Raw genomic sequence first — 13839 nt, forward strand, 5'->3', positions numbered from 1 at the left:
CCAACATTTTCCAGAGCCCAAAAAACATTGTCTGCTTGCTTCCAGAATGTGCCAGTACCCAAAATCTGTGAGGCACTTACATAGAGCAACCCACTCACATATGTCAGCCTCTATGCACTTATCTTGGCTACTGGACTAGGTGACAGGCAGGGCTGGGGACTTTTCCAAACTTTTTTGGATGGATGAAGCTTCACACCCTGGCCAGGATGCTGCTTCTTCTTCACTTCCAAGTGAGGTTTGCAGTGAAGTTCAAAGAGAGATGGGAATAGTTTAGGGAAATGCTGTATTTTACAGAAATTTACATTCCTTGGGATTGTCTGTTTTGATGACCTAGATAAGTTGCAGAACTGAGCTGTATGACTTATGCCCCTATGCTCTTGCACAAGACAGTCACCACTGATTTCTTAAAAGCTGCATGAGTGGAATATAGGCTAGTCTACAGTAGCATCCTACTGACCTGTGTATCTAGAAGTTATAGTTACTTAAAGATAAGCATTTTTTTTTAGTTGAAGTGTTATAGGAATAGTGTGATTTTCCTCATGTACATGAGAGAGAATATAGAAAAATTACAAGTTTCTTCAGGAAATAAAATTAGAGGGGTGTGTGTATGATGTGTGTGTAATTTCCCTCCAGTGCAGAGTATTCTAAATCTGTGTAGTGCAACAAAAGGTTTGTTATTTTGGGGGGAAACAGTTGGTACAGGTCAGTGTCAGTGAAAAAATAAATTATGTTGATTGGCTTACTTCTCCCAAGAAAATTCTGGGTTATTTGTTTCTATGGGAACCTCTGAAGTCTGTAACAGGAGCCCAATTCTGTGGAGTTCATAAAACCTGGTATAGACATTCCAGTTCAGTTACAGTACCAGCAGTAAACCATTTTAGCATACTATTAATTTAGTTAATCAGATATCAGTTTGGTTTCCTTTTTTCCTTCTCTTTCATCTGTTGGCTGCATTTCAGTCATGGGACAGTTTACACGGCCCCAGGCCTGCTGGAGACAGATGGGATTCACCTGTCTTAAAAGGGGAAAAGGATTCTAACCTGTGAGTTTGCAGGGCTGATTGACAGGACTTTAAACTAGGTTTGAAAGGGGAAGGGGGTAAGACCAGGCTTGCTAGAGGTGAGTCTAAGGGTGGCATGCCAGTGTTGGGGGTGAAATCAACCCAACTGAAGTGCATCTCCACCAATGCACACTGTATGGGTAACAAACTGTGAGGGAATGGAAGGAAATCTTATAGGCACAGAAACAGCCTCTCCCTGTGTGCTGTAAGGTGAGCCAGTGGGGAAGAAAACTGACATGGCTGAATAGGGAGCTTTCACTGGAACTCAGGGAAAAAAAAGTTTATGACCTTTGGAAGAAAGGAGCAGGCAACTCAGGAAGCATATAAGGATGTTCTTAGGTCATGTAGAGAGAAAACTGGGAAGGTAAGAGTTCAGCTAGAACTCAGTCTGTTGTGAAATAGAATAAGTGTTTTTATAAATAAACTAACCACAAAAAGAGGTTTCTTGATGTGGAGGAGCGTAGCCAAGGATGAGGAAAAGGCTGAGGTCACAGAGGACTGCAGATTGGCCAATGTGACACCCATCTATGAGAAGGGCTGGAAGGAGGGTCTGGAGAACTACAGGCTAAGGTCAGCCTGACCCTGGTGCCAGGGAAGGTCATGGATCAAATAATTTTGAGTGGGATCCCATGGCACATACAGGACAACAAATGGATCAGGTACAGCCAGCTTGGGCTTCGGAAAGGCAGGTCTTGCTAGATCAACCTGATCTCCTTTTATTACCAAGTTACCTACTTAGGGAATGTAGTCCACCTGGACTTTAGTAAAGCCTTCAATATTGACTCCCACAGCATTCTTCTGGAGAGACTGGCAGCCCATGGCTTAGACAGGTGCACTCTTTGCTGATTAAAAAATGGCTGGATGGCCAGGCCCAGAGGGTGGTAGTGAATGCTGCTACATCCAGCAGGTTGGTGGTCACAAGTGGGGTTCCCCTAAACTCAGTAATGAGGCTAGTCCTGTTTAATATAGCAATTGATGATTTGGACTCCCTCAGCAAGCTCTCAGGCAACACTAAATCAGACCAGAGTGTTGATCTGCTGGAGGATAGGAACGTTCTGTAGAGGGATCTGGACAGTCTGAATGGATGGGCCAAAGAATACTGTATGAGGTTTGTAAGGTAAAGTGTTGAGTCCTGCACTTGAGTCATAACAACCTCGTGCAACACTACAGGTCAGAGGAAGAGTAGCTGGAAAGTGGCCCAGTGAAAAAGGATCTGGAGATGCTGATCAACAGCTGGCTGAACATGAACCAGTGTGTGCCCAGGTGGCAAAGAAGGCCAAGGGCATCCTGGCTTGTTTCAGGAATATTGTCACCAGCAGGATTAGGATAGTGATCATCGCTCTGTATTTGGCACTGGTGAGGCCACACCATGAGTCCTGTATCCTTCTGGGCCCCTCGCTTTGGAAAATACATTGAGTTGCTGGAGCATGTCCAGAGAAGGGAACAGAATTTTCAGCAGCACAAGACTGATGAGGAGAAACTGAGGGAGCTGGGGTTGTTTAGCCTGGAGAAATGGAGGCTCAGGGAGGAACCATTCTCTAAGCAAACACCTGAATGGAGCTTGTTGTAAGGTGAGGGTCGGTCTATTCTCAAGGACAAGACAGAGCCTCAAGATGCACCGGGGGATATCAGGAAGAATTTTGTCACTAAACAGATGTTCAGTCATTGGAAGGGGCCACTCAGGGAGGTGTTCCAAGTGCCACTGTAAGTAGCATTTACTGCTGTGGATTAGTTGATATGGTGGTATTCGGTCAAAGGTTGGACTTGATGATCTTCGAGGTCATTTACAACCTAAATGATTCTATGATTCTGTGATTCCTGCTGACTCTCACTTACACAGTCCCTCATGTCTCATCCTCTATTCATCTTCTGGTTCAGATCCTCACTGTTACAAACCAGTGCATCTCCAGAGCTCAGGAGAGCTGTGCTTACTTAATGTATCTCAGTACATGGCCACCCTTATTAGATGTCAGGCAAGTAATGTTTTTAACAAGCTTCAAGGTTTCTCAGGCTAAGTATTACATCCTCAGTTTACATTAATGTGACATGTATACATTTACATATATTAATAGAATTGGCATATCTGAATAAAAAGAGCAATAATGTGGGGATATTTTAGCATGTAAATTCTCTGAAGCATGGATAATTCTATTTTGTATTAATGTGGAAGCACCTTTTTGTTGCTAACAGAAACAAATGGTAAGTAATAATAGCCATTTACAATGATTAATAGCAGTAAGAGATTGAAATATGCTACCTAGGAAATCTGTGTTAATAGTGTTTCAGCACAAACATTTTTCTTAAAGACAGTATTTCCTAGGAAGCTTTCAAAGTCATATCAATGAGTTTTAGAGGGGAGGCTAGGAGCAGAGTTAGGGGATTACTGTCCTACTGTCCCTCCTTCAGGGATACCCAGGACTCCCCTTTTAGGAGGGAGTCAAAACAGATGCAGCAAAGCAGTAGTAGGGAGTGGAAGTGACTGATGTGGTGGTGCTGGCTTTCAGGTAATGGCTGTACCACTTTGGCCAAGATAATTCCAGCTTGGCTTCTTTCTATTCAACGTAGACAATCATTAACTCATACAGCATTTAGTTGAATTTCCAATAGAGGCCCTTCTTTAGACTAACTTCATCAATGTAAATGTTTCAGACAAAGGCAGTCTACAACAGTAGACAATCTACAATTCATGATGATTGACTTAAATTTTTGAAGTCCCTCAGTAGGGATTAATTTTTTACTAATCTCAACTCTGTTCTCTGTTTGCAGCCACAGCTGTTTCCAGTGAACAGAATCCTGTTATTATCATAGCTGTGGTTGCTGTGGCAGGAACAATCATCCTGGTCTTCATGGTGTTTGGATTCATCATCGGACGAAGGTATTGCATCTTTGATGGACATAAGCACATCTGACACTGCTCTTGTGAACTCTTGAGACACAGTCGAGCCTGGGATAGTAATTTGCAAAACTGAAACAGAAAAATTCTTAGTAAGGACAGTTTTCATTTAAATCCTGTTATCAATTATATGGTTTGTCCTCTTACTTTGGCAAGATACTTGTGTCAAGATGTTCTTTTTGTCCTGCGTAAATGTGCTGTAAAAGGAACCCCTAGCAGGTTCTTTACCTCTACTCCTCAAAGTCTCTCTTTCTGTTCAGTTTTCTCACATGGAGAAGTCTGACACTTTATCTGATCAGCCTTTAAATGACTTTACATTAAAAAAAAAAGAGACACAGCAGTAAGTTTAAGAATAACCTCATGTAAAACAGTGTTCTACTTTCAAGTTCTTTAATCCTCTGTTTTATCTGCAGAAGCCTTTCACTAGAACTAGAATTTTTTTCTCCAAGACCTGTCTCGACTGGTATTTGATACAAAAGCCTTTTGATTGCAACTGTTCATGATTTATTTAAAACTCTGCTGTCAATAGAATTATAGGTGAAAGTTTCAAAGGGCCTACAGCAGTTAGGTGCTCAGTGCCTGAAAATCCCAGCCTGCAGAACTGATTTTGTCAGGACTTTAGATGTGATAAGTAAATCATTATTTACTAGTAAAACTGGTGTTTTCTTTTCTTTTCAGGCATTGTGGCTATAGCAAAGCGGATCAAGAAGGGGATGAAGAACTTTACTTTCATTGTAAGTGTTTTGCTTTTTTTCCCGCCTTTCAAAAATTCCAAATTGCAGCACTGTAAAAATGTGAGCTACAAAAAACGCAGATTAAAGTCAACATTGCTCACACAGATGGTTTTATTTCTATAAATGTCTATGATATAGTGTTGGTTTCATTCTGCATATTTTGTTTTCTTTTGGTTGCTTTGAATACATGTTTCACGTTGTCCTAATGATCCCTCTGAGGTGCAGTATTCAAGAGACCTTTGCCTAAGTGACTTTTTGATCTTTACCTCAGGCAAACTTCAGATGAAGAAAGTGTGAGTCACTGCATCACCCTAAAATGAAGCTGTTCTGCTCAAAAGCTGTGTTCTGCTACTGCGAATACAGTAGCACCATCAATATTTACAAAACATAATGTCCTTAAAAATAGAATATTTAATATGAAAAGAAAGGTCAGCCACTTCATTACTGTTGTGTGATGTACAATCACTTGCTTAGCTAAGAATAGTACCTAAAGCCTCTCTTGTTAAAATCACATCTACCATTTCAACTTAAACTAGAACCCTGGGAAAACTCAATAAAACAGATCCTTGGATTCATGACAATTGAAAATGTAAGGGGAGAGGAATGTTTTAATCTATTTTAGAATTAGTCATTAACTCAGGAAGTGTGTTAAACTAAGTTGCAAAATTATTTTGAGCAACCATAATTGAAAAAAATCACAGAATTAAACTGAACGTAAGTTCTGATGCAGAACAATGCCAGTCTTTCCAGTCTTCTCCCATACCTGGTGACTCTCATATTAGTACATGTTATTTAGTCATGCTATGCTGTATGTAGCCTTTGTTGTCTACCAATAATTGCAGTTGTATCTTAAATCCATCAGATTTATTATTTTTTTATGAAAGCTATAGGGATTGTTTTAAGTATGTTAAAATCATGAGCTATTATCTAAAAATAATGTCACACGGAAAATGAAGTATCCACTAGTCATAAATTCTAAGCATTTTCTCAATGCATTCCTCTTTAAATGAATAGTTCTAGCCAAAGCTCCACTCAAAATCAGATCAAGGTTCTGTTTTACCTTTCTTCCCTGAAAAAAAAGCTGGAAATTGATCATAGTTCCTAAGTTTGGGTGTGTGGCTATCTAAATTGTTTAAATGCAGTGAGTGTCTAAGTAGCGACATCATTGCAGCTTTAGTCAATCAATTCGTAAACTGCACCAGAAAGGTGGAAAATATTAATAAGAATTATGTATCATGCATTTTGCAGTGCAGCTGATTTTAAAGAATTTGTCAAAAATCTCATTTTACTTAAATGCTGCTCTTCTGGGAGTGATGGATTTGAAATTTGCCTCTCATAGTGCATTATAAGCTTTTCACATCTCCAGAAGAGCTACTACTTTTACTTTTAAAATCCCCGTTATGTCCTTGAAGGAAAAGATCCGCTATGTATTCTTGTTTTTCAGTTTATAAACAAAAGGGATACACTAACTAAATAATTTATCTCTATTGTTGGTGACATCTTTTCTTTTTTATTTCAGTAAAAGTGTAAATTAATTTGAAAACTGCTACTTAGTAATTGATAGTTAATCCAGAAATGGTGAAATTTTATGTGTTCCTTTCCCTCATTTTACATTCAAGAAATCTTGTTATCTAGCAAATTGGCCTGATTATTGAGCATACATAGTGTTTCTTAAATCATGGCACCAGATAAAAGTCACTTCTTGCCAAACTAGCTTTCCTTCATCTGTTGATTGTAGGTGTAGCATTTAATTTCATTTGATAGCCATGTGCAGAGTGAGATGGAACCCAATGCTGTGGTCACCAGCTTGGTCACAGAGCTGTGAACACCAGTTTGGTGGCCTTTTGTTCTGTAGTAGCTAGACAACATTCTTCTGCACTGAGGTACCAGACTGGATTTTCAAAAATGTAACTTACAACAAGCAGTTACTTAGAACAACAATTTGCAAACATTTTTTAAAGCAGATTTTAAAGCAGTGCATTTAATAGACCATCATATATTTCATTTCAGTTCCCTTCATCTCTATTTGACCTCAAGTGCTACACTTGAAAATACAAGTACAATGGAGGAGTTTAGTCAAGCAATTCAGATTTATATTTGGTTTCCTCCTCCCTTTTTCATCTAACAATGTCTGCACATGCAGGCCAGCATTATTTCATGTTGCTATGCCAGGATAGCCTTGGCCTGTCAAAATGTTTTATGACAGCTTGAACAAAGACCCGTCAAAGGCCCACTTGAGATTCACAAGGTTACTTCCAGTCCAGGCCCTTTATCACAAACACAAGAGGATGTCTCCTTCTCCATCTCCTTGCCTTAAAGCACTACTACCAGAGGTCAACCTACTGCTTAATTCTCATTTTGTCCAGTCTCTTTTGGTTTTAAGAAATAAATATTTATAATTTTAAAAAAATATCAGCATTCAAATTTCCAATACAGCTAAAAGAACATCCATTTAAATAGATTATGTGACAGATAACAACATCTGGGCAACATTTCAAATAATTTCCCTGGATGTAAATTCATTATATTACTGAAACAATTTCTCTAGGTTTGTTTTTATTTTTCTTATGGTTTGTGGATTTAGGTCATTAATACCATCTAAAACATAAATACACATGATTACTAAGCTGTTTTTCAATATAGTTTCAAATTTAATATATTTTATGTTAAATTCAAAGAATACAAAGCCACTGAAAATTATTTATGTTTTGTATTGACTTTTGATCCTGTTCTTATTTATATCAATTAACAGAAGAACATTTTTGCATTTTCATATTGAGTTTTAATTCACTGATTTAATTAAAGCTCAAGAGTATAATTCTTCTGAACAAATTTATATCATAAAAATTGACTGATTAATAGATTTCCCTGAGCTTGTGCTTTGACCAGAATAGTGAAAGATAATTTACCTAAACCATCATCAAACTAAGGGAAAAAACTGCATGCTGGCCAGAGCACTATGCTGCCTGGGCTGTACTAAGCGTGGAGAAAAAATGAGCAAAAAACAAGTTGTTGCATATTATTCACTTAGGTGCTTGAGAAGGGGGATAATTGTGCCACAGAGGCCACTTTGCCTTCCTGTGCCTTTACAAGTTGGCTGCAGGTGTTTCTCATGTTCATATTATGGTGCAAGAAATACACCTAAGGTTGTAATTTCTGAGTGCTGTGAATAGTTTGACTATTGCCACAGTCTACAAACAATATTATATTCAGTCGATTAAGCAAATTCAAGGGGTTGGAGGAGCCTTTCAAATCCCACTAGAGGAGAGAAATAACATAAAGAAATGCTGTTTACACATCCTGGGTGAAGAGGATAAGATGTCCTTACACGGAAAAGAGACTTTCACCTCCTCTGCTGGCGTTATACCCTTTCCCCGCTTTGTTTTTACTCCCACTCAACCCTTGCATTTTATTCCATTAAGCACTATTTAATATTTATTATTTCTTTCAGTTCAAGAAGAGATGCAGATGCTAATGTTAGTCATTTTTTAGAGGTGGGATTGTTTATACTTGTGTCAGCATGCTTGCAGATGATGCCTAAAACTAAGGTTGCCTCTCAGAGTGGCTCTGGCTCAGGCGGCATGGAAACAGGTTCACTCTTCCAAGGAGCACTCTGCATAATGAAATTCCTGGGCTGACTGCACAATAAGTGCTTTTGCTTCATCACAGTCATGCTTTCTTACATCATTACAGTTAAATTTCCAGGCACCAAAACCTACATTGACCCTGAAACCTACGAGGACCCAAATAGAGCTGTCCATCAATTCGCCAAGGAGCTAGATGCCTCTTGTATTAAAATTGAGCGTGTGATTGGCGCAGGTAAGGCTGCCGTGGCTTCCTGATTCAACTGTTCCATTTAGCTGGGATCGAAACTCATTCATCATAATGACAGGCAAATAATTATACCTCAGGTATAGAAGAACTTTTTGAATTTGCCAGAGTGGTTAAGAGCAATGAAGCCGCACTTGCTTCTAAAATGTAAAACAAACAGGAGAAAAGCCCAACTACAACTAAAAAATTCCAAATAAATGAGTAAATTAAAAGTCTTGCTTGACATTGAAAGCTTATGGGTTTTTAATCGAGTATCTGCTGTTAAAATTGGAACTGGGGGGAGTGGGCCGGTTGTGCTGCCTATTATTTACTCTCGGAGTAAAGGCGTTAGGCATTTGTGCAAATTGTGCTTGCTTGCCTTTTGCAAGGGGGCTTTTTGACCTCTGCAGCTTCGTTCATGTGAGTAAGGAAAACTGGCTGCAGCACACAATCTTCAATAGAGAGTGGGAAGGTCTTGTTTCTTTATAACAAAATCTTCCCTAAAGCTGTTTTTCCTTCTACCATTTTTCTTTTTGATATTTTATGAATACAAAAAGTTATTGTTTAAGTTCTTATGACTGATTGTAATTGCACCAGCACTACATTGCTTTTTTTCTCTTGAACTGTCTACCACCTACTTAAGCCATGGTGTTCATGCTCTAAAAAGGCAGTTTCATTTGTTTGCATTAATAAGATACGTGACATTTTTATTGCACTACTCCATGTAGTGAAATTAAGTTTCCACGAGTAAGAAAAATATCAAATACTTTGGATTCCTGGAGGAAATGTTCTTTAGCTTTCCTGTTGTTTTATGTAAGTATTAGTAGAATTCTTTTAAAATCACCTGTAGTTTAGTACTGTAAATTACATGTTGCAGTATTATTTAAAAACAGAAGAAGAAAAATCTTTAGACTAAGTTGTTTTACCTGTCAAAAAATCTTTACACTTAGAATTCACAACGCCTTTTAAAAGTAACCTCAGTCATGTTGAATCATGTCTTAATCAAGGAGTAGTACCATTGAAATTAACCAGACTGCTGAGCAAATTATTCCTTCTATGAGTAAGAGCATAAGAATCCAGCCCTTGCTAACTAGTAATTTTTGTGATGCCAGAATGGCAGCATCTCTTCTAATAGATACACAATATGCAAGATTAGCATGGAAAATTTGCTGAGCTTTATCTTTTGCTTTGAGTTAAAAAGCTACCAGCATAGCAACAGTTCAGAGCACAAAGATATATTCAGTTGGATTTTGCTAATGCCTTCTGAGAAAAATGCTGAGAACACTTGAGCTGCAGAGTATACTGTTTAAAATGCATTTTCACTGTTATGACAAATTCCAGAGTGTTAATTTTCTTGACTGCAGATGAATTTATTTTTGATTTTAATGAGTATAATTGATAGCAAAAACAACTAACGTGTGTCAGTAGTCAATCTGAAGAAAATTAATTAGGAGTGCAGTGGTGAAAGCATATTGTGTATCATGTTTAGCTATGGCTTTAACCTGTTGATGTAAATAGCAAACAGGAGTGAAATGAAATGCAGTCCAGGAACAACAGAAGCAAGCAGACCCAAAGCAGCAGTTGAAACTCATACATCAAAGAAGAATATGGAATTTCTGCTAGTGACAGCACCAGAAAAGCCACTTAGCAATCTCAATATGCATCAGCAATGCTGACCACATCAACTATTGAGTAGTGCCACGTCTCTCAGACACAAACAGGGTGCAAGTATGCTTGTACTCAATTTGCATGAGGGATATGTGCTTTCCTCGCCAACATTTTCATTACCATCCCGCTGTGGCCACCTGTCAGATACAGAATATGGTGTCCACTATGTTAAGTTGTTCATACCACACATCCTTTGTTTTAGCCTCTGCTTTGTTGACATGCTGAGCTAGTGGCTGTGCGGCTGTGCAATATTCCCTCTCTTGTTGTCATATTTTCCAGTTTATTTTTGGGCATCATTTCAGCTGAATGTACTATTTTCTTGGGAATAAAAGTAGTTAATTGGCTAGCATCCTGGCCTCAAATGCATAACATACAAGTGAAATTTCTCGTTTGCCCAAGTGTGTGTGATCTGCCTTTGGAAATCAATCAAAATCAGATCACAGAGAGCTGGAAAGGAGTTAAGCCTTAGTGTCTCCTGTGCCAAGTATCCTAATTACCTGGCTCTGAAATACCACAGACACACAGACACACTCCTATACTCACGTCTTGTTTTCGGGCATGGAATGAAAAAATTTTGGAAAGTACTGCTAGAGAAAATTGTTACCCTTTAGGAAGTTCTTGTGGCTAGGAGCTGTGAGTGGGGTGAGTGGTGAATTCATTAATAGTCATCCACGTTGCTAATGAAGTGCAGGAGGGAGGTTAAGGCACCAAGCTTGGGGCATGAGCAGCTAGTTTTGTGTATGTAACAGCTGTACCTTGTGGCATTCTTAGATCAGTGCCCAAGGATGGTTGAGGATAATATGCAGGCAGGAACACTTGTGTGGTCAATTAGCATAGGTACAGCACAAGGTGTATGGAATTAATTTGAGCTAGCCTTGATTCAGCTAGCATAGAATGTGGGGGACAGAAATTTGATTCTATGTGCAGTCATCTCCTGTCAGGGTTGTGAAAAGAGCCATACTGAGTGGAGGTTTGCTCAAACAAGTCAGTTAAAAATGGTCAAAGGCATGATCAAAATTCTACCCTTGTGGATGAAGCCAAGACCCAGGTACTGCTTTTTTATTTCCCAAAGCTCGATTTGGGGCTCATAGGAGAAGAGAAGTGTTCAAATACTGATGATGTCATAAACAAGATTTTTTGCAGCTCTTCCATTAAAACACCCCAACTTCTATCTCTTCAGGTATTCAGCCCAACTTCAAGCATACTTCTCTCCACTGACAGCCAGACACCTTGCCAGTCTGCATGTCCACTTAAGTCCTGATCCCACAAGGTTTCTCACAAAAGGATTCTCTAATCAAACTCTCTGTGTAGGTCTTGTCTAGTTCAGTCATTTGTTTCAGCACTCATCCTAAAACACATCTTAGATGTAGGTGTGTCTGCATACTTGGGTACATGTAACAGCTTAATGTTAAGGCGCTCCACAGGTATGGAGGAGAGAAATTTCTGACTTGATTTGATTTGGGGGAGGGACTTGGAACCATATCTCTCAAACTCCAGATGTGTTTGTGAAGTACCAGATTATTAAATATCTTTGTGGTTAATCTTTTATTCAGTAACATCTGTTACTACCTTCTTCTTCTATGTATACAAGGAGATTTTTCTTCCTGTCTGCAGAATTGGAGATCTCACTTCTGCTCTCTGCTGACACAGCTGTGAGGCAAGGGACAATTCTTAAATCTTTGATAATCTCGTTAATAGTGAGGTAGATATATTGCCATTCAGCTCCACATCTCACATGTTTTCATCCTCTTTTCTGTCTGATGGAATCCAATTACTTCTCTTGAGATTTGGTTGTCGGGGCTTTTTTTTGTGTTCTTGCTGGCTGTTTGGTCTTTTTTATCACAGGCTTCTTCAAGTTCCAATTGTCTGTTAGTTTAGAACCTTTTACAAACTTGCAGTATTTACTTGTGTTTGTTTAATGTAACAAATTTGTTTTAAGTCACACCTTTCATTTCATAATCTGTAAAGTAAATTATGCTGCTTGAAGGTAATAATGTAGTGCTTCATTTAACACCATAAGGATGCTAAATTAAAAGCAGGTCTGCAAGACCTGCCTTCTGAAAGAAAAAAGCCCATTGAAACCAAAGATAGCAAGGAAACCATGTAGAGCGGAATAACATTTTTACTTACGAATGGTATTACTATTTCAATAATAGTGTTTTCTTATGAAAGCCACTTCATTCTTTATTTTCTGTTTTTGGAAAAATGCAAGAAATTGTTAACAAGTCTCTTAAAATTTTCAAATAATACTCCTGTCAGTTGGCTTAACTGAAGTGTTTATTCCGTAAGGGTCAGTAATTCATTTAAGGTGCATGCCGAAGTAATCCATTTCAAATATGAACACATTAAATTTAAACACACGCTTAGGTGGCTCTTTGAATCAAGGCCTAAAAAAAATACTGGTATTCAGAGTAATTCAGCATTGATCTGCTTCATTTTAGGAGAGTTTGGTGAAGTGTGCAGTGGGCGTCTAAAGCTTCCTGGCAAGAGAGACGTTGCAGTAGCCATAAAAACTCTGAAAGTTGGCTACACTGAAAAGCAGAGGAGAGATTTTCTGTGTGAAGCAAGCATCATGGGACAGTTTGACCATCCCAACGTGGTTCACCTAGAAGGAGTTGTTACCAGAGGTAAGCAGCAGCTCAGTCTGTCAGTCAAATAACAACAAATGGCAGACATTACTCTGCCTTATTCATGGTCAAAGATTCAAATTATAAACAGACCGAACACTCCTAATGGATTTTCTCCTGATGCGTAACTAACTAAAACAATACTTACCTTATGCTACAACCTGAGGAAAAAAATTTAGATGCACACATGATTAAAAGATGAAGTACTTTGAAACATATTATTTTTCTAGTTTCATTTAGCCTCAAAGACCATGCAGAGAGATAAGGTTTCTCATGTCCTTTCATATAATCTGAAGTGTCATTATTCCAGAGTCCTGTTCACACAGCAGGAGTTAGGAGAACACACTGACTTTTTGATTTGTATGGTTCGATTTTATGAATCATGACCACTTTCCATGCAGATATTTAAGAAATTAGAGCTCTGTAACAGTGCTGGAGGGCTCAGAAATGTTCAGTGTCTGAATGATTCAGTCCTTCAAAGGAATAGCGTGTGTTTTATCAAAAAAAGGCACTCCATTTGTTTTACTGCTCTCAAATATCTGTCCTCTTTTCTTTCAGGGAAACCAGTCATGATTGTAATAGAATACATGGAGAATGGGGCCTTAGATGCATTTCTTAGGGTGAGTACCAAAATGAAAACTTAAACAAACATATTTAAAGTCATAAAAATTGTATATTGACACTTTAAAAAATATTTCTTATACCTGTGCATATATATGTATACATGCATGGTTTCAATTAAAATATTAATTATGTTTGTATTATATTTATTATATTTAATTAAGTATAATTAAAATGGTTTTCAGGTTGAAATGGAGTTTTGACCAATACTAGCAGGTTCTCTATGTTGTTTCAGCAAAACCAGATCAGAAATTAGAAGATCAGACAGAATCATTCTGGAATTTATGTGATTTAGTGTAGCATAGACATGGTTATAGCCACCAATTGAAGTTAAAACCACTGATACCTGAAGTCAAATCTTTGCCCATTTGGGAGCAGAATTTTACTCTGTCAGCATGGTGGAAATCAGCATAAAAGAATCTCTAT

At 38.3% G+C, this 13839-nt stretch overlaps 1 protein-coding gene across 5 annotated transcripts in view; it reads left to right on the forward strand.

The window, feature by feature from the left end:
• The window catches only part of EPHA7 (EPH receptor A7), a 165989-nt gene that overhangs the window by 126961 nt on the left and 25189 nt on the right, over nucleotides 1-13839 (forward strand). For 3 of the 5 annotated variants that reach the window (XM_054629295.2, XM_054629296.2, XM_054629297.2), the window contains exons 8-12: nucleotides 3827-3935; nucleotides 4632-4687; nucleotides 8381-8506; nucleotides 12607-12792; nucleotides 13351-13412. In XM_054629295.2, the coding sequence (XP_054485270.2) occupies nucleotides 3827-3935; nucleotides 4632-4687; nucleotides 8381-8506; nucleotides 12607-12792; nucleotides 13351-13412 (539 nt within the window). The remainder of the gene's footprint in view (nucleotides 1-3826; nucleotides 3936-4631; nucleotides 4688-8380; nucleotides 8507-12606; nucleotides 12793-13350; nucleotides 13413-13839) is intronic. The other 2 variants (XM_077174748.1, XM_077174749.1) reach the window with 1 other exon arrangement.

This window comes from Agelaius phoeniceus, chromosome 3 (genome assembly GCF_051311805.1).
Source record: "Agelaius phoeniceus isolate bAgePho1 chromosome 3, bAgePho1.hap1, whole genome shotgun sequence".
NCBI classification, from domain to species: Eukaryota; Metazoa; Chordata; class Aves; order Passeriformes; family Icteridae; genus Agelaius; species Agelaius phoeniceus.